The sequence below is a fragment of the Micrasema longulum genome, unplaced genomic scaffold, assembly GCF_059751315.1.
Source record: "Micrasema longulum isolate JH-2025_06_02 unplaced genomic scaffold, ASM5975131v1 h1tg001800l, whole genome shotgun sequence".
NCBI classification, from domain to species: domain Eukaryota; kingdom Metazoa; phylum Arthropoda; class Insecta; order Trichoptera; family Brachycentridae; genus Micrasema; species Micrasema longulum.
Window position 1 is genome coordinate 35,791 of NW_028278974.1, and position 27,743 is coordinate 63,533.

Here is a 27,743-nt window from a genome sequence, read left to right on the forward strand (position 1 = left end):
ACATGCAATTTGTGAAAATACAATTTTCACAGAGGGGTTTTTTTTATTGCAGAATCTTTTATTTATTTCACTGAACAATGTTTATTCCTGTTTGACATAAATTACGTGACGTTATTTTATAAATTAATCTGCAAAATAAGCTTTTAGTCAAGACGATTCAAACGAAAAATAACCCCAACCGAAGTAAAATCAAAGACAACATACGAATATTAAAAGATCAGTATTTAAAAATACTGTGAAACTGTTTTTAATAGACCTATTTTCAGTTAACCTTGTCAACAAAAATAAGACTTTAATGGATTTTAATTTACTTGTCATGTCTTTTGTACTTAAAAAAATAGCCTTGACTGTTAAAACATTTCATTTCCTTGATGTAGAAAATGCATGGATTGCGGGTAGATTAGGTGCCTAATTAGTTTTTAAGGCTTCGATATCGATATTCGATATACCTATCTCCAGTAAAATTATTTCAGGCGGGACGGGAAATTCGGGAAATGAAATCAAAATGCAATTATTAAAAAAATATATAGAAATGTAAAAGTTATTAATATTGGAATTAATATCCAGTAACCTCTGTATCCAGGTTCAGCTAGTAGTTAGTAGTTAGTAGCTGGGTAGTGTAGATAAATAATTATTATCAACACTACCCACACGTAAAAGGTAAAAGCGAATGAGCGAGTGAGCCATGCTCTTCCCGCATGCGCAGTAGCGTCTGATACGTCATCGTATCCCATGTGACTTGTTTAGCCAATCGTATCTTGTGAACTTACGTACAAGTATCATATCGCTCGAAAGTTGTGGTCACTGTTCCTAAAATAATTGAGTACACATCGCTCCTTCGTTCCACCGGTTTGAGACGTGCAGATTATTTCGGAGATTTTCTAACTGTTATATTTTTCTGTAGTTTAAAAAGTAAACATATCTTTAAGTTAAAGTTTATTCTTAACTAAACAACTGTGTTCAAATTCCGACAACTGGCCGCCTAGCGTGCGCGCTGTGATTGAGACGAGACCTTGATAACTTGTTTCTTCGAACGAGTGAATTACGAATTACGACTGTGTTATAGGATCATGTTGATAGAGGTATGTGTTTGGATTACATCCATTTCGTGTGCTGTCCTTAACTTCAAGGAAGTTTAAATAAAATGTTATAGTGTTGTGCTTAAATGTGTAAATTAATCTACATTCTTTCCGAATGTACGAAAATACATTATACATACTTTTAAACTTTTGAAGGGCTCTCGGCTATAAACGGAACTTCGGATCGGCTCGCAACTTACTGTTCTTATAAAAATCCAGTAGATGGCAATGGAAAACGGTAGTATAGGTGTGTAAACAAGAAGTTCAAAACATTGCATGACACTTGATAGTTTACAAGTTGTGGCGCTTGTAGATATAACTTGTATCACTGTGCATGTTTGTACTTACTGTTTCAAATATATGTTTTAAAGTTTTATGTTTGCATGTAAAATATGTACATTAATCACTGATAGTCTAACATCAGCTGGCACAACCATAATTACTTGTAGTTACCACATAATATAATGAACATTACCTATAATCGGAGTCCTATCGGAATCTAGTTAGAATGCATGTTCGCTTAAAATCTTTCATACATATTTTTTGCGGTAGTTCTAAGAACGACGCGCTACGGTGTAGAATTTACCTAATTTTTGTATTTTCAAATTTGCAATACCTATTTTTTACTGGTACGTGTTGATATACCCCCGAAAATACTATTCTCGAGTTATACACCCGTACGTTATTAAAAAGTAAGATTTGTGCTTATTCAGAACTACATATTTAATATATTTGTTTTCCGAATGTTTCTAAGGTATTAAGTGTTTTTATTTAGTTTTATTAAAATTATTTTTATTGTTCGGCTTTCATGAATCCATTTCCTTTTTTGTGACCTTAAATTAACTACGTAGGTATGTATTTACATAACTGGATTAAACTATTTATTTATTTCATGTTGTGAAATTTATGCAAATTATACAACATGCTTATCATAGTAAATATTATAGTAATGCTGTAAAGTTTATTTTTAATTCAGTGATAATTGTTTTAAGGGTGTTTTCCATTGCTAAAAAATGAAATTTCTAAGATCTTCTCATAAATTAAATATATTGTTTATGGAGATTTAATATACCTAAGTACCGTACGAATTAAGAGATTTTTATCCCATTTCCTTATAGCAACAGAAATAATTGATTAAATTATATTTTTATTTGTTTTGCCAACCAAACTATATAAAAACGCGACAAAAATATTAACTTAATTTTGTTGTTTGTGGTAGGTAAGTTGTGGAAATATTTTCGGATATTTACCTTACTTTTCCTTTTTGTTTATTAATTGTATTATTATTATATTTTTATTTTTATTTTTATAGCGATATATATTTTTATTTGGCGTGTTTCTGTGGTTCTGCAATTTCTAATTTTTAACTCGCAAATATATATTTTTTTATATCTACGTATTTTAAATACCACAGTAGGTAAACATTTGAGGTGTTTTATACATTTATTGATATTCAAATATAACCAACCACTTCAAAGCCGTTTTATGTTTTATGAAAATGTGTTTTTTTCACGTTTTCGGCGTTGAATAGCTTGTGACAAAAAAAATGTAAAACTTATTTAATAATCACAGAATAGTTCTTATAAATTTATTAATGATTTTTTTCAGAAATATTTTTATTCAACTTATATCAAAGTTCTCACAAGATGAAACAACTTTATAAATTATATAATTTTTGACATGACTTTTCCTCGGTCCAGTAATTTCGTTTTATCATTCCTTTCCCTCTAAAATTGCAACTGTAATTTGTGTTTGCATTCTTACTGTAATTATTTTATTATATTTTAAGTGTGTTGTATAGTATAGTCTGCCAAATAGGCATAAACATATAAAAATAAATGAAATTGTTATATCTTCCCCCAACCTCGACCGATGTTTGTATATTCAATGTACAATAATAGAGATTGACATCACTAAACATTGTTATTAAATATTGCCTTTGGTAAGTAAGTAAGCTGTAAGCTTGCTATTGTAATAATTTGACTAATAATTGTATTTTTTAATATAATTTGACTAATAATTAGTACACATGTATACTTACATGTTTTAAGTACACACAATAATAAATAATAACAAGAAATAAATAATAAATAAATAAAAATTATATTATTATTTGACATATTGTCTGCCTAAGGGCCGGTTAAACTCAAAAAAGTTATCTTTAAAAAAAGTTTTAATTTAAATAATTGTTGCGTTTTCGCCAAAATGAACAAAATGGATTAGGTTAAAAAGTATATTAAAAGAACTAATTTGCCCGTTTTGACTAAAATGCAACAATTATTTAACTATAAAAAAAAATTTACTGGACTTTTTATGATGCAATTGGCCGTTACTATATAAGCATTTTTTCTCTTCACTCAGGCTTATTTAATTTTAAAAAACCACTGATTATTTATAATATAATTATTAAATATTTTCAGTTTAAACACATATTTAAAAATATATATTTAACATAAATTTTGTCGGAAATCGAACCCAAGACCTCTTGCACGGTAGGCAAAAGCGCTTACCACTGGACCACCAGCCGATTTATATATAATTCCTAATAAATCGTTTTATATTCAATTAAGCCATTCTCATTTTTATTTTTATTAAATTAAATAAATATTTGTGATATGGTTTATCCAATTATTTAAATTTTGAGGCCAGTTAGCTGTAAATATTTTTTGAATGGAAAATATTACAATAACATATTGTGGACATACTTATACATATTAAAGTAGAACCTTTATATTCTTCGACCCATATTCAATATTCATCATATTCAATAATCTTCACATTTTAATATAAAGGTTACAATAACAGTCACATAAAAATACAGTGGAACTTCTATATTCGTTAACCCACATTCAATATTCATAATGTTCAATAATCTTCACGTTTTAATATAAAGGTTGCAATAACATATTATTTACATAATTATACATAATATAGTAGAACCTCTATATTCGTCAACCCATATTCAATATTCAATAATCTTCACATTTTAATATAAATGTTACAATAACATATTTTGTACATACTTATACATAATATAGTGGAACCTCTATATTCATCAACCCATATTCAATATTCACAATATTCAATAATCGTCACATTTTAATATAAAGGTTACAATAACATATTGTGTACATACTTATACATAATATAGTGGAACCTCTATATTCATCAACCCATATTCAATATTCATAATATTCAATAATCTTCACATTTTAATATAAAGGTTACAATAACATATTGTGTACATACATTGTTGTACTATTTTTAGGAGTTGGAAACAGATTAATGAAATTCTAGTTTTTTCTTATGGGAAAAATTGTTTCTATATTCGTCAGACCAGTAGAAAAATATGTAATATTAAAAAAAAAAAGGTCATCTAAAGAAACCTTGAAAAACATTACTAATTTGTTCAAATACTTCAAAAAATCTTGTCTTTTCCTATTTGTATGTGAAATTTTTCTGCATAACTCTGTGACTAAACCGCTTGTTTTTCGGATAAATAAGTGCTAATTGTAAATATGATACAATGCAAAATACTGAACATAAGGTCTAAAAATGGCTAAATTACAGGTCTATTTCTGTATTAAAATATTTTACCAATCATATAAATTACCAACCAGTGCAAAGTAAACTCTAAACAATAAACATAATTATAATTTATTTTAACATGACTTATATTATTAGTTAATTATTTGGTTAGTTATTTATAATATTTTTTAATCAATTATTTTATCTCTTGTACAGTACATTCAATTCAATGCCTGTGGATGAACCAAGTAAATATACATTTTTTTATTTGTGTAAGCACGCACATTTGAATGATTTATATGAAAACTTTTTGCTACGCACACATAAGCTAAGGTTATCAAAGATTTGAATGGACTATTGTACTTATGTATTGTTTTTTTTTTAATAGTGTAAGAGATACAAAATTTATTTGTATATTGTAACAAGTCAAATTAATATATTTTCAATTTAAATATGCACCCTGAAATCAATAAATATCTGTAATTATTTGGATATAAAAGGGATTACCGATATATGTTACATATTTGTTCTTATTACCCACATCTATAGAATTAGAGTGAATACGAATTTGTCTGGTTTGTATTTAAAAATAGACAGTCCCCACCTAGAAATGACTAGACATTTTTTATTACACTGAGCTGTGTGCTGTGTGGGACTTACAAATGAAATAATGGGTAATTTTTAATAATTATTATCGATTTTGATTTATCTCTAAAATAATATAATTACATGAACCGGGTTGTGGTCCCGTGGTAGTATTGTGGACTCATGGACCAAAGGTCCCAGGTTCAAATCCCACTTTACCACAACTCGATTTCCAGCACAAGTTATTTACAAGTTTTAGGAAATGGTCTGAAAATTTAAATATTTGAGTAAATAATAAGAACTTGAGTATTTCTCTTATTAAAAAAAAAAACATTGATTTTACAGAAATAAAACATTTCATACATCACTAGTTTTAAGACATTTTTTTGTGCCCTCATAATCGGATCCTGTGAATTAATATTGGTAAAATTATCTATTACATTTGCTTGAATTTTAAATAAATATCTGAATTGTCTATGTTCTTACAAGTGACATACATACACACATACGAGTATATGTACATATAAAATTAATTTCATTGACTGTTAACAATTAGGGGTGTCTTTCTGAAAAAATGGAAAGACTCTGTAATAACACCGATACCGAAAGTCGACAATGCAAAGCAAGTTGAAGATTTTAGACCTGTAAACATCTTGCTTAAATATGAACAAATTCTTGAATATATAGTGAAAGAACAGCTCATTAAACACCTTGAAAAAATTAAATATTAGTGAGTGGACAATCTGGATTTGGAAACAGATACCCGTGTAAAACTGCAGTAAATTGTATTGTATATCAATGGAAATATTGTATTCATAAGAAAGAGTGTATAGTAGCCGTTTTCTTAGATTTCAAAAGAGCATTCGAGACAATCGAAAGAAGTAGACTACTGTGTAAATTAAAAAGTATAGGAATTGAAAATGAGCTAAAATGGTTTACTGATTATTTAAATGATAGAACACAAAAAACAAAATTTGGAAATGCACCATCTTTAAAAAAAACTACTAATCTAGGAGATCCACAGGGATCAGTTTTGGGGCCAATACATTTAATTATTTAAATAAATGATATTGTTAAATGCTTAAAATATTATTCTCTTAAACTTTTTGCTGATGACACTCTACTCTATGTGGCTGAAAACAATGTTTATGATGCTTGCAAGAGATGTGAATAGATTTAAATCAATATTTTATTTGCTGGAAATAAATAAATTAAAATTAAATGTTTCAAAAAGTAAATTCATGAAAGTAAGCAATAAAAAAGTTCAATAATACAATAAACTAAACATTCACGGGGAAAACATAAATGAAGTGAAAGAAATAAAATATTTAGGGGTAATAATAGATAATAAGCTGAAGTTTGCTTCACATTTTGAGTATATCAACAACAACACTTCTAAAAATGTAGGATTTTCAAATAGAATAAAAAAATCTCTGTGTAAAAGTAATATAATTTTTAAGGCAGTTGTTTTGCCACATTAAAATTATTGTTCTAGTGTTCTCTTTCTGAGCTCTGAAAATCAATATAATGTCATGCAGAAATCTCAGAATCGGGGAATGAGGACAATATTGAGATGTAGCAGGTATACAAAAATTTGACATATGTTGACAGTACTGAACTTTTTGGTAAAGCAAAGACTAATTTCAAATTCTGAAGTGTTCATATTCAAATTAAAAATCAATTATTGCCCGAATACATGTTTTATGATGTTCAGCGTAATAACAAAATTCATCGCTATCCTATAAGGGGAGGTGAAGGTTTCAGACTCCCCAAAACAAGAATCCAGGTAACCCAAAACAATCTGTATCATAAAGGACTTAAGATATTCAATGAGTTGCCAAAAGAGATGAGGGATGCTGGGTCTATCGCATTATTTAGTGGGGCAGCGATGATCTTTGTTAAAAACAAACATTCATACAGGTAAATAGAGTGTCATCGAAAAGCGTCTGGATTTTGTAACAATGTTTTATTTTTGTATACATATAATGTTTATTAGTTAAGGTATATCTAACTGTTCAAATTTTATTTGTACAACTATTTAAAATAAATACATTACATTACAACAAAATCAAATAATTAGTTCACAATGATACAACTCAACTACAAATCAACAGTCCCTAATATATTGAAATTAATTTTAGAATCTATTTAAATGTAAAATGGGTATAGTTATGGCATGATCTAGGCAGACATGGAAAGTGTGTTATCTCAAGTCAGGAGTGATAACACCACTTGCTTCTTGAATGCATGCCTTTGCTGTAGGAATACTTTGACAGTACTTTTTAGTGAAATTTCGTTAACTGTTCTGTGGATCCTTGACAGAGGGGAAAAGATTCCGACGCTGGTTCTAAAATTTTCCACAGCAATGACAGCATTGGTACGCAAGTTACGGTGAGATACATTAAAGTTGATCTGAGCGAGGATAGCATGGGCATCTTTATAGTTAGATATTATTTTATGCAAGAATATTAAACCAGCCAAAACCCTTCTGAACGTTAAACTGAAAATGTGAAAGTATTGTAGATGATCATAATAGTTCATTATTAGAGTATTTAATCCATTTCTAGATATTAACAATTTTAAAAATTAACATTGAACCGATTCCATCCGCACTATATGAATATTATAATTAGGAGACTATATTATGTAATTAAATTCAAGCAAGTTACGAATTTTTGGGGATTTGAATGACTTAATTATTTGCAAAATAAATCCATGGATTTTTAATGCTCTCTTGGAGACGTAATCAATGTGATAGTTAAATTTAAGTTTGTTATCAAAAGTTATCCTAGGTTCTCTGATCATCTCAACGTTTATTGTAATCGTGTTGTTAATTGAATATGATTTTATTTATTTGTAAATTACTGTTTTCCATTACAATATTAATGTTTTTATTTTCTCTGGCTGATAAATCTTTCTCTCTCCATAATGCACTTTTTTTATTTTATTAAAGTTAATATGTGCAAGCCTTATCTCGCAATTAAAGAACAGCGGTTTTTTAAAAATTAATTAGGTTTATTTAATACTTTATGTATGTACCTATCTTTTGGTATGTTGTTTTTAGTCCAAAATTTTGACCAATCTGTTTTTTGGTTGGCTGGAAAATATTGCTTTAAGCCATAAGTCCAAAGTACCTTATTCTTTGTACTTGAAGTTTTAAATAAATAAATAAAAGTTAAAAGAACAGATTAACATTACCTTTATTAAAGCATTCTTGTAAAAAAGGGGTAAACATTGTAATTTTTCTAAAATGTCATTTTCATTTATACCGTAGATACTACAATAGTTATTGCACTAGTTTTAAGATATTTCTACTTGATAAGTTTGTTTTGTCGATAATTAATATAATTATGCACATTATTTTTAATAGGTAAAGAAGCAATAATGAGAATACCCATTAAAACTTTAAATACATTTTGTATATTTTTTGTTATTGGCTTGTTACTGGAATGGAGTGTGCGTAATAAAATATATCTAAGCTTCAAAAATGTTTCTAGAATGGTATGTATTGGATGGTTTGAATTTTACTCTGAAAATGTGTTTAGTCTTTGTTTACGTAAAAATAATACGTTGATTGACTCATTTCTGTTGTAATTATATTTGTCTCATACTTTGTCTATTGCTGTGGGTTTTTGTACTAAATTTTCCTAACAAAGTTGTATTATATGAAAGAAACATGGACTATTTTTTTTCCCCCTTTTCAGACGGAGATCTATCGAGTGAAGTAGATAATGAGGAGAACGGTCAGCAATCCGATATCAATATTAGTGATGTCCGTAAGTACATATTTTTTTATTTATAATTTATTCATAAATATGAATACCAAATCCTTTTATATTCTAAATCAGGTTTTTTTCTGCAATATCAAAATTCAGTTTAAAAATGTGTACAGTGATTTCCTTACTATGCAATAACAATTTAAATACACAGCATAAGTTAAAATACATGCAGATGCAATCTATTTATATTGTTATTAAACTAGCTTCATATAGTGAAGTAATTAAAAAATCTATTAATAAGAATGATTTATGGAAAAACTAAATTATTTAGCATTTGACATTATTTTTTATCACATTGTTGATTTTGACATTGCGAGATTTGTTGGAAATGCATTATTAGGGTTTTAAATGTTTTTCAACATATTTTTATTTTATTTTATTAACATCAAAACTATTACATAAGTAGTTATATCAATTATATACTATATATGACAACCTTACTTTACACATAGTTGTAAATGATAATTTGTTAACTGAAGAGTTACCCGTAAAAAACAAAGTCGTTTTTCTACCACTTGAGATGCGGCATATCACATGTCACGATTTTTCGGTAGATCTACCGATTTTGGGAGCTCTGCCATGTATAATCTTTGAATCTACCGATTTACCGAATTCGATGGTAATTCTACCAATTTATTGACATGACAGTAGATGCTCTTTTCTTTTGCCGCTGATATGTGAATATATGTGAAACCTCTGAGTAACAATTCACTAGAGAAGCCCTTTGGCTCTATTGCATAGAACATAAGTTAGTTTTATAAAAAATAATATTTTATCGCTTAGCTTAATCCAATCTATCCTAACCTAACCTAACCTGACCCAACCTATCCTAACATAACCTAACACAACCTATCCTAACATAACCAAACTTCACATAACAAAATAAATACAAAAATTGTAAAAGAATAAATAAAATAAATAACACATCAAACTATTGTTCCGTAAGTATTACTTACTTACTGTAGGGTCTTCGGGTATTTTCTTCTTAATTATAAGGAAATACTCATTGGTTATATTCATCAAGTTACATTTCTTTTCCCAGAAATATTTAGTGATTTCCGTTTATCACCTGAAACCATGGTCATCTTTTACATTTTTTGAAGATATTTGATAATATTCGTGGAACAGTTTTATTGCAAGACCCAATTTTCACTCAGTGACAACATGTGACATGCGACGCTGCAAGTTGTAGAAAAAAGAACTAAAAAGAACAATCATGTACGATTTGTATCCTTGGTACCAAAAGCAACGAAAACCCCAGTTTTGCTGGAGAGACTATATTGTAAAGCATTCATGGCAGCGTAGATGCAAATAGCCCAAGACTGTTTGGCATGGAGAAGGATGCAGAAGGCCTGCGTTCAGGAGTCAATGGCTACAGGCTGAAGAAGAAGATATATTTTTGTGCCTATTTATAGAATTACAAAACATGATTTTATTTCTGAATATCATAAAAAAAGATTAATACAATTGTTTTTAATAAAAGTTGTATGAATTTTAGTTGCGGTTATCCAAACAACGGATCCAAATTACGAAGCGACGGTACAGCGGTGTGAACCAGAAATGTTCAGTGGTGGTGGACCCCTAACGGGGCCCTCGCAACACTTGAATCAAGAGCCCCCTCTGTCTCTCGCTCACCAGCCGCCCGCCGCCTCGGGGTCCCTTCACCGGAGGCGGAACGCCTACGTCAAGATCATAGAGCAACCCGCATCCAAGGCACTTAGGTTAATTTAAACGCTATTATACAATATTATAAATACTATTTTTGAAAATAATTCATTATCCGTAATTCAACAAATTTTAGCAACATTGTTTCAATGTGATCCTTGTATTGTGCTCTGATGTGATCATATCTGAAATACTCTGCAACTCTCTCAGCTTGAAAAGAGTTCAGCGAAAGTTATTGTGCTACATACAATTTAAAGATAGGAAAACCTGTGCTTAAAATTTACTACCAAACTTTAATGTCTAAGTTAAGGTAACCATTGCTCTCCACCAGACTGACAATTGCTGAGCTCACTCTAATAAATTGCTCAAAATTACTGTCCCTGGTAATCGTTCATGAAACTCGCCTTGTAGTGGTTCCTACCACCAGACTCCAACACATGTTTCAGTGGGGATACAATACCACAAACTACGCTTACAATTCTGTCTTGGCTCGCATGTGCAGAACTCCAAATAATTATGCAGATCTGTTGTATTTAGTGCACAGTACATAATGTACATTAAAATCTGTACGTATTTCTATAGATAATATAATTTTAAAGGTAGTGTTAAGAATTTCAAGTTAATTGATTAAGATTTGTAGAAGTTATGTGTCCGGCCAGTTAAAAAAAAAATAGTTTTGAGATGCATTTAAAGTATTGGTCCTATTATTACAGCTCTAACCGCGAACTACCAATCGCTGGAAATAAGGATTATAAATTTTGTCCCATCTGTAAAACTTATTATATCTCATTTCTAACAACCTAAGGCAGCAGTTTCCAGCCCGCATGCTACTACGCCTCCCTAAAAACATAGTTTTCTGTGCCTCCCTACCTTTTATTTTTCTTAATACACGTTTTAAATAATAATCAAAATATATTTTTTAATAGGAATTAAATATATGTTTAAAAATGTAAAAAATAAACACTCTTTCACTAGTATGAAGTTTGAAAAAAAATTGGCACCTCCCTTGGCAATAGTCCGTTCAAAAATTTTAATGGAAATACCCCTTAAGTTATTTGATCAGGTTGACTTTCAACCTAATTAAACTAAACCGAAACCAAGTGAGGGTTATCACGAGAGCTTTCACAGGGCACTACAGATTGAATAAACACCCTAGAATGAAACTCCTGGGTGTAGGTTACACAGTGCGAATGATGAAAAACGTATATGCATTTTAGGTGAATTCAATTCAATTCATTTATTTTAAAAATAACATATACATTACAAAAATATATTCAATATGTACATATTATAAAAAAGAAAAAAAAAATAAATACACGAAAGAGACTCATGTCAAAGTAGTAGAAGAATCCTGCTCCGGAAAACCCCTTCGGATACATGGAACAGATCAATATCCAGAGCGATGTTGTTCAGCATAGCGTTAGACCTTCCAACAGGCATAACCATAGGCAGGTTGGTCCTGAATATTGGAATATGAAACAATCTATGCTGACGCTGTCTTAGGTAATTATCAGGAACATACAAACCAATGCTCATCATAATTTCAGAATTATCGATCATACCGCGCAACAATCAATAAAAATGTGTAGTCAAATACACATTCCTTCTAGTCTCTAAACTGTTGTAGCCAAGCATACCCTGGAGAAACTCGGTCGGGTAGAGCCAAGGATACCCGCACTCTCTCATGTAGAGATATCTCAGAAACTTCTTTTGGATTTTCTCTATCATAAGAGAGTACTTCAGTGAATGTGATGCTTCATATCACAAATAAAGCTTCATCTTCAGGGTAACATTGGTTATAATACCTGAGGATGTGAGAGCGCTCGCATCCTTTCTAATAGCTCAATATTTTAAGGACTTGGATTTGGATCTTATGTTTTGACTGGCCTAGCAACATGTGGCCGAGCATTGTCATGTTGCAAAATTACTTTGTTGTGCTAGATTAGATTTTGCCCTCCACTCAGTTGCCCCGCTCTTCGAAGACGTAGGGTCGCTACAGTGGATCTACCCAAAAAATATTAGGGACTTGGAACAAGTTCTCGCTGTTTCCCAGTAGAGCAATAAATGATCTTATCCTAGCCTTTTTACATCTGGTCGGATCATTACCAAACATCATCACCATTTCTGCTCTGCTCTGCACCGAGCAATTAATACATTTGAGCTGAGTATTAAAGGAAAATGGCCACAATATGAGGAGAGACACTACAAAGTAATTTTGCAGCATGACAATGCTCGGCCACATGTTGCTCGGCCAGTCAAAACATATTTGGAAACGCTCAAATGGAAAGTCTTACCCCAACCGTCGTATTTATCGGACATTGCTCCTTCTGATTACCACTCGTTTTTATCGATCTCCTGACTTCGGCCTGACTGAGCAGCACTTACATTCTTATGCAGATGCCAAAAAATTGCTTAATTCATGAATAACCTCAAAATACTAGTGGTGCTTTTGAGGTGGTATTCGTACGCTGCCAGAAAGATGGGAGAAAGTAGTCGCTATCAAGTCCCTAATATGTTGCCATTGCGCCAGCAATATCCGTTAAGTGACTTTGAAAAAAAAGTTTTGTTGATAATTTCAACAATTTTTGATGCTTTTTTTTCACGTATTTTTTTATTGATGAGAAAAGGAAAATACATAATTTTATTATGAACAAATATTTCCATTTATTTTGCTGAAACAAAGTTGTGTAATCTTAATGAGAAATTAAAAATACTTTTAAAAAAGAAAGATTGCAGGCGCAACGATGATATATATATTTAAAAAATAATATGCCGAACAATTTAATACACAGTTTGCAGTGATGTCAGGAGCTTATCTATAAGAATAAGAATAGTTTGATAATGTTTTCAATAAAATATATATTTTAATTTTTAATGCCTAAGGAGTTTTAGGTAGTATGTTTTAATCAATAATAACTGTATAATGAATTGACTGTGTTTTAATGATTACGTATATTATCTATAATAAATTATTATTCTTATGTTTTCAACAATTCTTTTTTCAGGTTTCGATATGAATGCGAAGGAAGATCTGCAGGATCCATACCCGGAGTACATAGTACACCAGAAAACAAAACATATCCAACCATAGAAATAGTAGGCTACAGAGGTCGTGCTGTCGTGGTAGTCTCTTGCGTCACAAAAGACCCACCTTACAGGTTTGTCCTTTATCCTTACCAACAATGTTTTGAGTTTGTCCAAATTTTTGTAGACAAGAACTGGATTCAACCCCCTGAGGAGCTGTTAATATTAACATATTACAGCAGAGATGGAGAACATTTTAGAGGAGGGAATATAGAAGTCTAGGCATCTCTAGGAATCTCATCCACATCAATAAAAGTTTCAGCTCTTTAACTTCACAAAGATCTTCAGATGGAAGAATTGAAGGAATATCGATGTTTAAATATAGGCAGAATGGTGAATGTTACACAGTGTGTAATGTGACCACTTGAACCAGCCAATGACAGGTCATAAGCACTGTAGATGCCTTGACTTCTATATATTCCCTTCTGTAAAATTGTCTCTTTATCCTTACTATCCAAAATGCAATCTTAATCTTTATTTTGCAAAGAAATCTAATTACTTTACTTTTCCTTCCGCAGACCACACCCCCACAACTTGGTCGGGAAGGACGGCTGTAAAAAAGGTGTCTGCACAGTAGAAATAAATTCTGACAGTATGTGTGTTTCATTTAGCAATTTAGGAATCCAATGTGTAAAAAAAAAAGATATAGAAGAAGCTCTCAGAGTTCGGGAAGAAATTCGAGTGGATCCTTATAAAAGTAAGTCCTTTTATTTTATTTACTACTTTGCAAATTTATATTGCTCTTAAGTCGATCGCTTATTCCAAGCATTGTTGTTTATTTTCATATCTATTTGCATAAAATGGCCTCATTCTGGTAAAAAAAATGAGCCATTTCCAACTAAGTAGTTAAAGTAATAAAAAATATTAAGTCCCAGAGTGGAGAACAACTCTAATACTACCGCAGAAATACGTATATACTGTGCCTTTTAATTAACCCACGAATCAACCATTCTAATTCTTATGGCTCCATAAACAGTAAAAAATATTGCCTTTAGTTGTATTTTTATTCCAATTACTCCATAATTATTCTCATTATAATCTGAATTTGTTTTTTTATGGTTAAAAATCATAATTTTGTCTTTATAATCACTTTAAAAATGATCATCAAGGATATGCTTTTTTTATCATAATCAAGGAAGAAATTGAACAAATACAAGAAAATAAAAACATGTACATGGAATTTACGTTTCTTCTTTGCTTTATTTGTGTGTAGATGTTACCGGAAATGTGTTATATTAAGAAAATGATTTTTTTAGAATATTTAATTACACACTATTCCTACAAAATATATAAAGATCCTAAGAATTTTCATATTAAAACAATGTCTAATTAGACAGTAGTAGTAGTAGGAAATATACATATAAAATCAAGAAACAAAGATACCCACATGTTTATTACAAGATAATCTTTTTTTTCTTTCCTTATGCCACAAAATCATTACCGAATGGCGCTTGCTAATGTCCTCAACAAAAACATTCTCGATTTCATTGTAGTATTATCTCGGCTACGGCAAAAATGTCGTATAAAAGAATTTGGTTTTTATTACTGGGGTGGATATCTTATTACCTCAGGGCTGGTATTCTGAACACATTTACAGCGCACTATAATGCGTATTTAGTACGTAAAAATGAGCTATACCGAGCTATAATTGCATTCGGAATACCAGCCCAGGTATCTCCACTTAACATGTCTGTTATTTACGAAGCCATTATGGGTGGATTCCGGAACATCCCGAATGGATAAGGCATTGGGTATTTACAAATAAGCCCCTAGGTCTCCACTGACGATCGCCGTTAACCTTAATTAAAAACGTTTCCTGGTGCCAGTTAGGAAATATGTAAATTTCCTAAGAAATGTGTTTTTCCTGAGGATTTTAGAGATGATACATATATATTTCCTAGGAATTATTTACAATGTCTTATTTTGTACATTTCCGGTAACATGTAAATAAAATGTTCATGCTGAGAAGTTCCTGATTAGCCCACATTAATATATCCCTCCTGATCCCAATAGTTTAGATAAATTTTAAGATATTTAATAGCAGAAAAATCCACTTTTTGAAATATAAACCTTGTATATTATAAGCAAGGTAAATAATAAAGCAACTCCCATATAAAAAAAAAAAAATTAAAAATGTTCTCCGTGGTTCTAATGGCTAAGACACTTGACTCATGCACGGAAGGTTTTGGGTTCGATTCTCAATGAGAACACCAAAATGTCATGTCATTTTTCTCTACCGTGGGTGTACTGTGCTGTAATACACCACTGTAATTGGGCTTTCTGGCCTGTTGTGGTGCAAAAAAAACATCTGACGCATTAGATTGTGTTTTTGATGTATGATATTATTTATTAGTAATAAATAAAATTGTAATTTTTTCAGCTGGATTTTCCCACCGCGCGCAGCCAACTAGTATAGATCTGAATGCAGTCCGACTTTGTTTCCAAGTCTTCCTGGAGGGAAAGGATGCGGGTCGCTTCACTCTTCCCCTGGTGCCCGTGGCGTCTGACACTATATTTGACAAAAAAGCTATGAGTGATCTGGTGATATGCAAGATGAGTCACTGCTCTGCACCTGTAGCTGGCGGCAGGGAAATTATTTTACTTTGTGAAAAGGTTAAAACTATTTATATTACATACATTTGGCGGCCTCCGTGGTGTAGTGGTCAAGACGCTTGACTCACACACGAATTAAAATGTGATTTTTCTCAAGCCTGGGTGTTCTGTGATGTAATTCACCACTGTAATTGGGCTTCCTGGCCTGTTGTGGTGCAGAAATAAATAAACATCAATAAAAATAAATAAACATATCAATTAAGAAGTTCAGCTATATTTAATTTTTTTTTTTTTTTTTGTCAAACTAAGCCAAAAATATTTTATTTTATGTATCTCGTATATCGTATTCTATGACCTCGTTTGACATGACCAGATTAGTTTGTAAGATTGACAAACAGTTTATTTTGATTTCTGACATTTAAAAGTTGAACCCCTTACAATTAAAATTTATATCCGCTAAATTGGCAAAAAACATGGCTACCCCGGAAACCGGAAATCTGTTGCCGGTTGCAATCATGATCCCCTATGGTTGCCACAACAACATAGCAATGCTATAATTTACTGGCTATGGCTCACATGTGGTCAGGTAAACCTGTGACGTTGCGAAGCAGTTATCAAAACCGTTTTTGTTAATTTTTTTGTATATTTTTGATAAACTTCTCCATAAATGCTTAAATTTTTACCATGCCTAAAAAAACACTGTTTATATCTAATTTCCCGCAGCACTGAACTTCCTCATTATTGTAATCCTTTGAAGTACAAAAGAGTTGGTTGATGGAAACGAGAGTGATCAAAATGCCGTGAATTTGTCGTGCTGTTTATATCCCGTGAAACCACGAAGGCCATCTCGGAATGTTAGGAACTTTGTCCGTGTCCAGGCGGACAAAGAATACAGTTCTATGTATGAAATGGATCCAAAACCCTGGATGACCACCTTAGCTTTCTCAGATAGACAGATGATCATATGCAGTACTCGATGCGCCATCGGTGCAGATAAGAGTTTGATAATGAATCTGGAGAAAAATGCCTTAGCTAGGGATAGTTTGCAACCCATTGTTTTATGTAGTTCGGTATCATGACTAAAAACTGATTAAGTCACTAGTGTGCAAAGTGCACTTTCATGTTTCTAGTGCTTATTTTATATCATCACTCATCAGGATGAAATTTCAACTAACTTACAAGTCACTTCAAAGCAATAAATCGTTTTGAAATACAAAATGACAATAAACAATATTCTTCTTCTTCTTCTTCGTTTTTTCATGGCCTTTTCACATCTCAACTTGGGTGTTCTGGCCAGTGTCGAGTAGTTTTTTTTTTTTTTTTACATATATACACATGTGTTAGTAATATAATATGTACAAGTTAGTATGTTAGTATTTAATATAATATATACATATAATAATAAAACATATTTACAGCTTTACACCATTTACAACTAGATATTTACATAGGATTTTAAATACACGTTTATTGGGTGGGGACAGGAAATAAACAATATTGTTACATATTATTACACAAATTTAAAACTTATTCTGAGAGAATAAATTTGAAGAAAAGTTGATAAAATCTGCTGTAGATTTCACACCATTTTCTGTCTAGGTGGATAAAATATTAGCTATTGAGGTCGCCTTGTTATTTATTCAACTGTTGTACTCCAATCCTGCATAGCTACGTACACCTCCATTTCTGTTCATGTTTATGTTCAGTCAATATTTAATGCTTTTAAATTATTATGACCCATAACCCATAACTTTTTATGCATGATCACGTCATTTTCCGAATGAAAGGTAGGCGCATGATTGATAGATCATTGGTTTGCAGATTTAAAAATGTTGGTTGCAAATCGCATTATTAATATTTCTGCTTTGAGCACAATACCAAATTAATACAAGCACTCACCTTATACTAAGGTTCTCCACCTTGATGTTACAGTTTCTTCTCGCGAGCAGGTTCTATGGGATTCTGGGTTAAACAAAACACTTGATCTTGAACAGACAGTGACCCAATGGTTCTTTTTCAACTTAAAATCTCACTCGAGGATCCAAAATTACAATGGCTATCACTCAAATAACTTATCAGTGGTGTGGGTATACACAATTCATGCACTTGCGGTGGCAGTCAATACCTCATTGCCCTAGAAAGAAAAAATGGTTACCCAAGCTGAGATCATAGCATTTTGATCCAAGTTCAGGCAGTTCATTTAAATTAAACATAGTAAATGTAGCACAACCGATGAAATTATGTTTGTTTTACATGATATTTCCATTTATTTCCATAGTATATTCATAATAAATTCTGTTTAATTGATTTCAGGTTGCCAAAGAAGATATAAGTATAAGATTTTATGAAGAATCTGATGGTCAAGTTGTGTGGGAAGGATGGGGGGACTTTCAGCATGCTAATGTCCACAAGCAAGTTGCCATCGCATTCCGAGCACCACGATACAAAACATTAGATGTAGAACAACCAGTGAAGGTAATTTTGAAACAGTCATAAATTAAAACATTTAAGTTTGTAAGTGTAAATTCTTGATGGAAGTTCATTGTAATTTATTATATAAATAAAAGACGAGTGATACTTTAATCCACAAATTTGGAATATCCAGTGACCGGTTTCATCGCTTTTTACCCTTTGTTTTTCAGAAATCATTACTTACAAAACCACACTCACGAAGGATGAGACACTAAAAATAAAATAAAATACTTAAACTCATTAAAATAGCATTATATCAACTCATTAGTTAACCCGAAGAAAATAAAAAATTGATAATGATCCTTAAGATAAAAATAACTTTATTTAATTTACTTTCATATAACTTTGAATTATCTATCCTTACCTCTGTTTTGTATAAATACATTGAACTCTTTAATAAAGATACCAGTCTCGAAGATGTCGCGAAAGCGATGAAACCGGTCACTGGATATTCCAAATTTGTGGATTAAAGTATAACTCGTCTTTTATTTATATAATAAAGTCAAAAAAAATTTTTTTTTGAGTCTCCATTATAAAAATGCTTCTACACCATTTTATTTATTTTAAAAAAAAAACGATCTAATGAAGAAAAATTGTAGAGTGTAAAGTAAAAGATGCACCATGTATAGTATTTTGTTCTGTAATTTTACTCACAAAAGTTGCAAACAAATTAATTTGTAAATCTCCTTCCATCCTTTTCTATCAATCATCATTTTTGTCCAAAGCATTTTGTGGGGGGTTCGTATTCAGTATATTATAAAAAGGAGCATTGCCTTTAAACTTCTGAACGGGTTAATTTATAATCTCAGCATTTTAAAGCACATAAAATTATATATACTGAGCAACTATTTAAGAGCTAAGCAACACAGACCATTTGTTCTTCCTAAATGTGGGACAAATTTACCATTTGATGATGCCTGTGGAGAGAATAATTGGTCTGTTGAACAGCCTACCAAGAGAGGTGGATATTTCCATGCTGGGTTACCAGTTTTAGACTCTTCCTCTCTAACTATGTATCATAATGTGTATTAGTGACTCATTCGTCTCTGTTTACTATTGTTTTAATGGACTATGTGTTGTACCTTAATCTATTGTGCATTTTTTTTTTTAAAACATGTTTTTGTAAATATCTAATCATAAATGTACATTGTAATTGGCAGTGATGATGAATTAATTAATTATATCTAAAGCTTCCCAAGCCTAAGGTCTGCAGCCCTAAGGCCTTGTAACACCTGAGGTCGGCTTGACATAAAATTGTACACAAAGACAGCAAAATATCAAAACTAAATGAATTCATCTCTATAAAGGTTTAAAAGAGAGAAAAGCGACTAATTTTAATAAAATAAAATACAATGTGCAGTTATATACTTGATTCTCGATAAGTCATTTTATTGAATACTACTAACACACAAACGTTTGCAGTTCCTGATTTTCTAAGTTGTGCTGAATAATCTGAGCAGTAATATTTCTTTTTCAAAGCTCATAAATATTTTTTTTTACATAATAGAAAAAAATACATTCAACATAGTAAAAAAAATCTGAACTTTTAAAATTACTCGTTCTTTGAATATACTCGTAACTAAATAAATATCAATATTATGCTAACGCGAGCATTCTTTATCCAGGTGTACATTCAACTTAGAAGACCATCGGATGGAGCTGTCAGCGAGGCGCTGCCTTTTGAGTTGCTCCCATTGGATTCAGGTAGGACAGGGCTACTGTCACGACGTCGCAAAACAGATTTCAATCTTCTCAGTCAAATTTTGGCTTCCGATATGAACAAACGGAAACCAATTCCACAAAACTCGTTTGATTCTGAAGGTACGGTTACTAGTGTCTCTACAGACAGAAATAATAACAGTAACCACCCTGCCACAGCTTCTTCAATGGAAACTGATAACAATTCCAATCACAATGTAACAGTTGATCTAACTACTCCTTGTGATGAAGTCAATAAAATCGAAGATCAGATGCATTCGCAAGAAAATGGAATAGATTCTAACAATTCCAGTTCATCGGAACATCACGATAAAAATTTTAATGAACTATTGGATCAAGTGGCCGAACTCGATGAAATATATTCTGAGAATCAAACGAGGTTAAATAATATTGCTGCTCTAGGAAACTATAATTCCCAAGATATGAGTATGGATGTAGATGATTTCGACGATCGAAAAACATACAGCAGTCTTCAACTAGCATTTAAAAATCCTGTACCCATTACTGAACCTGATATATCTTACGAAGATGTTGTGACTCATAAAGGTCCCATCATTGATTTGGCACCTCTGAAGAGAGATACTGATGAGAAACTTCCCCCTTTGCCACCAAAGCGCATTCGCAAAACTCCTTCTATGGAAGCACTTCGCCCGCGAGCTCAAACATTGTCTGTGAGCTCCGTGGAACAAATTCTCAAACCTGGACAACCCATTCCTCTGTCTCATTCTCCCTCACAGTCACAACAGCTGCTCGGCCGTCCTCAACAGATCACTGTTGCCAGATCTGCCGATTGTTTGCCAGAAAACTTACCTTCTATCCCACCCAAGAAGCGATCCTTCCTGTCGCGTATTTTTAACAGAAAAACTAAAGACAAATCTCCCACTCACCAGTCAGCAGATAGAAAGGCTGGAAAACCAGTAGGCAGGAGCGCCAGTAGTATTTCTGGCCAGCGGCCTTCCAAGTTTAAGCAGGATGTTTCTCACACATCCCTCAAGGGTTCTTCGGGAAATTTGTCATTAGGGACCTCTCTTCGTTATACTGACAGTATCACTCATATTTCACTGCACGCTGACAATAATGATTCATCAGCATCCCTAAATACCAATAACCGGGCAGCATTCCCCCCAACTGACAGCGAAACTATTCTCGTAGCTGAAAATGTGTTAGCCATAGATGCGTCTGCGCTTAGGAAAATTCAAGATAACTTAGATCTAACAGATGCTGAGCATTATGCCCTGTATATGGCCTTAGCTCCTCATGCCACAGTGTCAGAGTTTGATGAATTGAGTTGTTATTACTCTCCAGTGGAAGGAGGAAAATTTCCCCTCATGGCTCCATCCAATCAAGAATCTAAAAATTAGTCCAATTGTTTTGGTGTGTTGATATACTATATAACATGTACAATATTGTAATGTATTATTTAAATTAATTTTCTAATGTTCTTTTTTAACCAAAATATATTATTACAATGTATTGTTCTTAACATAATTTTTAACTATTTTCTAATGACTAAGCATTTTTTTATTATTTTGTTTTACTTAAACTACTTATATGTGTTATAGAATTGAAACGAAAAAGACAGAAAATTGGTGGAGATCCAAATGCCCATCTCCTTAGACATTTACAGGCCCCGATGCAAGATATTGCTAGTAAGTTCTTCCAACAAACATCATTCATATTTATTTTTGGGGGAGCTTGGGTGATGGCACAAGACTATAATTTTACTTTAGCTGCATTTCTCTTGTCCGCACACTCCGTGCATCGTATGTTTCCATTCTGTGACTATCCGGTGTTACTGAATAACATCTTTGAATGTTGATCAATTATTGGAACATTAATATAATATGTATTTGCATGCGCCTTTGAAGTTTACAAAAAGAAAATGTAAAATCAATTGTATCTTTTTTTATAAATCTTATGAAAATTTTATATTCACTGTACAATTAAATTAATCTAAGTATCATGTATAATGAAATTAGGGAGACATTTGTTTTTCACTATCACACAGGTGCTGGTTATATTTCACAAAATTATTGAATGAAAGGTGACATTATGTTTGTATTTATATAAATTATTTGTTTGCATTTTCCCATTTACTTATAAATTATAGAACATATCATACTCATTAGCAAGTTATTTATATGAACCTTATTAAGTTTCAACAAAAATAAGTCTGACTCCCACTTTGTGTGAATTGCGCAATAACTTTTTATAATATGGTATTATGTATGTATAATATGTACATTACGACATGTATTTTCCAAGTACTTATTTCAAACGTTTTTAAATTATGAATTTAGGTGCTGGCAATCATTTGTATGTTTTTATACGTGAATAATTTGTTTTTATAATGTACCTATTACTCTAGTCAAATAGAAACTAGTCATGTTACTTTTATATTATTAATATATTTAAAATATTGTTTGTGTAAATTTGAAAGTTTATCATTCTGTGTGTAAGGATGTCGTTTGAATAAAGTGAAATTATTATTCTACTGTATAGGTACAATTAGATAAATAGCTCGTGTGAAATAAATACATGAATCTGGAATTGAATTTTTTCTTCGCTACCTATTAAAATTTTCAGAGAAAGTCTAAATCTTATTTACGATGCCATTCCAATTGAGGTATGAAATAATGAGTTATTTTTTGACATGGATGTTGCCAAAGCATGTTGTTTTTTTTTTTTTGTTTTCCAGTAATTTTATGAAGTTTGCTTTTTGATATATAATGAATGTGTTTTTATGATCTCATAAATGTTTTGCATTGTGTCAATCAAACACTTTACAGGCAGAACAGCTGTCACAAATATATTTTTTTTTATTAAGTAGAGTCAGGTGTTATGATTGATTCAAGTATATAATGGGGACTTGAATAAGTTATTGCTGCTTTTTTGTAAAAATTAATGCTTTGTTTAAAAAAATACTTGCAACATGTGGCCGAGCGTTATCATGCTGCAAAATTATTTTGCCATGTCTCTCATGGTATTGTGGCCATTTTTTCTTCAATGCTCAGCTCAAACACATCAATTGTAGTCGAAAGCGATCTCCCGTGATGGTTTCGTTGGGTTTGAGAAGCTCACAATACACTACATCCAGCTGATCATTATGCAGAGATGATGATGATGTTGATAATGATGTTCGGTGATGTTCCGACAGAGCAAGGTCACCATAAGTCTCCACATGAATTCTATGTGCTTCAGCTGCAGATTTTTTTGAAAAAATCAATGCGATAAAATTCCGCGCAAATATTATTTTTTTGCATGAAATTTGACATGTTTAATGCTATGAAAAAATATCTTGTTTGCACTTTGGCAGAATAACATTTTCTGTCATTTTAAGCCTAATGGTGAACTTCACGATGAAGTTGGCTGTAGTATTGCTTGATGTTAAAAGGCTAAGATAACACCACCTATCTGGAAACGGTGAGAACAAATTCAAGTCCCTATTAGTAAAAATGCATGCATATAATACTTGATAAGCAAGTAAATTAGAAACGTTTTTGTATTATTTATGTCTTAATAAAACTATACTTAATGAGGAAGTTCAGTGATTAAAAGAAAAAAACAATATTTGTTAATAGTCTATCAACCTAAGCCAAAAAAATTTTTTTTTTAATTTTTATTTATCATGTTATCTTCACTTTGATTTTTACAAGTTTTTATTATTTTTATTACTCCTCTCGTGATGTCTATAGTTCTGTTTTGTGAGTTGTTCTGATTAATGGGTTGGCTTCCCGGAAACTGGAAATCTATCCCAACACTATCATTAGTTGATTTAGATGAACTTGTGACGTCATTTAAAGTAGTTTACTTTTATTCAAATATTTTTTATTATTATTTTTCACACATTTTAGTGAAACTTCACCGCACAATTAAATGCTCTAATTTTTACCTCATGTAAAAAAACATTTTTTGTATCCAATTTCCTGTAGCATTTAACTTCCTCATTGTTTTAATTTAAAATCAATCAAACTTGGTTTGGTTTTACATTTGTTTACTGCTTTTGCAAAAATAAAACAATAGAATGTAAACAATTTACCATTCTAAAGATGTCTAATTAGGTGAAAGAAAACATTTGATGGTCAAAACAAAGGTAAAACCAAACCCAGGAGTTTGACTTTGTATCAAAATGATTAAATATCTAAGTAAACTTACGTGCACAAGTTTGTTTTTCTTTTTTTGTTTAATATTTTTCACCATATTTTTTGTTCTTTGGTAAACTTTCATGTACATACATACAAATTTATGCTTAAATTGTATGTGTTAAGTATATTATTCCATTCTTCTTTGCTAATGCTTTATATTTATTGTAGTGTATTGATGTCGCATACATATATTATGAATTGAATGTATTAATTATTAATTAATTAATTATTGAATGTAATTCACCTAATTTGAAATTTGTACAGCAAAAGTTTGTGACACTAATACTTAGCTACATAATATTTTGTTTAAAGGCAATTAAGTGGCAGACTAACTAAAGATTATGATGAAGATATGGCTTAATGTACAATATGATGCGTCTTTTTTTACAAAAGAAAATTGGATAATGCAGGTACTACAGAAAACCAAAACTCATGCATGTACAATATTTCAACTGGCAACGAAACACAAGGTATTTTAGCAACGAGTGCAAATCTCAATGATTTACCCAAGTATTTCAATTTTGGGGGCTATTTTCAACAAGTTTTAAACAACTTACTATTATAAAATGGAAATCAAGTTGTGGTAGACTGTGGTTCGAACCGCGGACTTCTGATCCGTGAGTCCAATACACTAGCCATGGGACCACAACCCGGTTCTTATCTTTGAGTCCGACCTTTCTTAGTCTGTCACTGAAGAATTATTGCTAATCAGTTTTATTTTGTGTAAATATTTTTATTATATTATTACTGAATACTCACTGAATTTGATGAAACTTTTTATATTATTTTTTTACCATTTTTATGGGTAAAAAAATATGGCTAAAATAATCAACATTGTTTTCCAAGTATTGTCCATTGAACTTCACAGTAATTACTGTATATTTTCCAGGTACAGATCCATTGGCGCAGGCGTCAGTATATAATGTATATGGAATGTCGCCGGAGCGAACTATAAAAATGGAACCAAGAGGTATAACAATTTAAATATTTGACTTTGTTTAAAATTATTGAATTAAATATGCTGTCCGGCTTTGAAATATAGTAATTGTTCCTTTGTAAAAGCATAACAAATAAGCAAACAACTTAGCTATTACACCACGAGTGGCTCCATTGTCTCACGCTCACATTATGTTGGTTTGATTTACAGTTAGATTAAAACAGTGTTTCTTATCCGTATTTATTTAACTTTTTGTACATAATGTTATTTGTACATTGGCGGGCTTATTGCCTATTTCTTGCTTATTTCTTCCTACCAGCCAATTATCCACCCCTTAAAATTAGCGCCCCCCGTCTTATTTCTTTTTTCCCTCTCCAAATCTATTTGTACTCGATCTATAGCAGGCCAATAATCCTTAAATGTAAGAGTTATCTGATTATTCTATTTTCAATAAAATTATATCTTTGTTGAAAATATTTTACAATACAAATAAACATCTTTGGTTTGACAAGTTGACTGCCGCTCTGTTATAAGTGGAGAGAGTAATGTCAATTTATTTTTCTATGAAATTGTTCAAACGATGTCCATTAGCACTTTCAGTAAAATATTTTATTACCGTAACAGATATAACAATGTTCAGGCATAGTGCCTATGTTACCAGTGGAGTATTGATGATTAGAAATAATATACTGTTCGTAAATGCGTACTCAGCACCCAAACGCATCAAAGGTATTTATTTTCAGATCAAACACCGTCGCCGTATTCAAACCACGGTGTAGTAAAATTTGGTGAAACTTACCGCACCATACAGGGGAGCCCATCTCCGCAGCATCATCCCACTCCCTCCCCCCCCCTAGACTATGCTGTGCCCGGGGCGTCGGGCTGGCTGCCCCCTCCCCGGCTGGCAGCCCCCCTGCAGGCGGCGCCCCCCCTCCAGCTGCCCCCCGACCACCCCTCCCTCAGCAGCCTGCTGGACATGGACAGCCAGCAGCTCACGCAACTCAACTCCGCGGAGCTGTCGGGCTTGTCTTGCCTGCTGGACGGGACTTACCAGCCCAGCCAGGATAGCCGGATGAACATAGACCAGGAGAATATGACGGACAGCTTTACACGACTCACAACAAATGCTATCAACGAACTCACAGGGGGAAATGTGCATGTTGATCATTATGGTCGCCAAAACTAACTTAATATGTTTATCTATAGAACAAAAATGTATGTATCTATAAAATATGCATATGTATTTTTACTGTGTAAATAATATTTTTAAGTAAAAAATTTAATAGAATGTTAATAATTTATTTTAATATACGCTTCAGGTACTATGTCCTCCCATTATAAGACTATCTGCCATCAAACAAAAACCGTAATATTTTATTCTGTGTTTATTGTTGTATCCAGATGTGACTTCTTCTAAGCAACTTCCTAATAGCACTTGAAAACTATAAATACTTCTTGCCTTTTATTTTCTGCCAGCCAAAAAATTGCCGCATCTGAAAGTGGCTTTAACATTTATTCTTAAACATAATGCAATTTTGTAAATAGTAAAACACAAAAAATATATAAAATTCAAAACAATGGAGAGATTAGAATTCCGCATAAGAGCTTGTCATTACTTCAGAAAAAATGTGCAAAAATAAATTCAATAAAAAATTGATTCTTCAAAATTATGTACATATCTATTTTAAATGCAGGCAATGACTTTCTAGAACTTTCCCAGGTTAAGTAAAGCAATAAAATAAACAATACATTTTATTTGTACTAATATGTTGACTACGACAAACTCTTTTTTGTTTTTGTTAAAATCATGTTAACATTTTTCAGAGTTAAATTTTTTCATCGTGGTGAGGCAGGTAAAAAAAATGTATGTTTCATGTCAGGACGGCTTGAGAATATATTGAAAAAAAAATGTATTTTGTAACCCTAAAAGTGTCACACTTTGCTGCTTAAATAGAGAAAATTTAAAGATTTTTTTATTTGAAATTTTTGTCAAATAGCCCACTCTTAATTTTTATATTGCATCTAAAATTCAAGAGCATTTTAACACAAGATTCTTTTATTAATTCATGGAACATCGATCATTTATAAAAGTAAACCAGATACGTTTTCAATAAAGATGAAATTACAAATATAAGAGACAAAAAAAACAAAATAGCTTTGACAAAACATTTAGAAACATTATTTGAGACATGGTTAG

The 27,743-nt window shown here is 31.6% G+C and overlaps 1 protein-coding gene across 4 annotated transcripts; it reads left to right on the forward strand.

Annotated features, from left to right (window-relative positions):
* The first annotated feature begins 709 nt into the window (after positions 1-709).
* Positions 710-26,837, forward strand: LOC148273948 (embryonic polarity protein dorsal-like). 4 transcript variants are annotated; one of them, XM_088237888.1, is made up of 12 exons: positions 710-1,082; positions 1,236-1,326; positions 8,897-8,968; positions 10,470-10,692; positions 13,642-13,794; positions 14,239-14,417; positions 16,101-16,333; positions 18,587-18,748; positions 20,371-20,449; positions 22,027-22,113; positions 25,499-25,579; positions 26,290-26,837. In XM_088237888.1, exons 2-12 carry the CDS (start codon positions 1,302-1,304, stop codon positions 26,730-26,732), a joined length of 1,737 nt encoding a protein of 578 aa, XP_088094014.1. In that variant the 5' UTR covers positions 710-1,082; positions 1,236-1,301; the 3' UTR covers positions 26,733-26,837. The 4 variants fall into 4 exon arrangements, with proteins under 4 accessions (XP_088094014.1, XP_088094012.1, XP_088094015.1 ...); XM_088237889.1 differs by lacking the exon at positions 1,236-1,326 and having other exon boundaries at positions 731-1,082; XM_088237886.1 differs by lacking the exons at positions 25,499-25,579; positions 26,290-26,837 and having other exon boundaries at positions 20,371-23,014.
* The last annotated feature ends 906 nt before the right edge of the window (positions 26,838-27,743 follow it).

Bases quoted from the DNA above. Each gene is read 5' to 3' on its own strand.
- LOC148273948 (XM_088237886.1), top strand. From the start codon at position 1,302: ATGGCAATGGAAAACGGTAGTATAG. The intron at 10,693-13,641 runs GTTAATTTAAAC...TTCTTTTTTCAG, and splicing joins CCCGCATCCAAGGCACTTAG to GTTTCGATATGAATGCGAAG. The intron at 13,795-14,238 runs GTTTGTCCTTTA...TTCCTTCCGCAG, and splicing joins ACAAAAGACCCACCTTACAG to ACCACACCCCCACAACTTGG.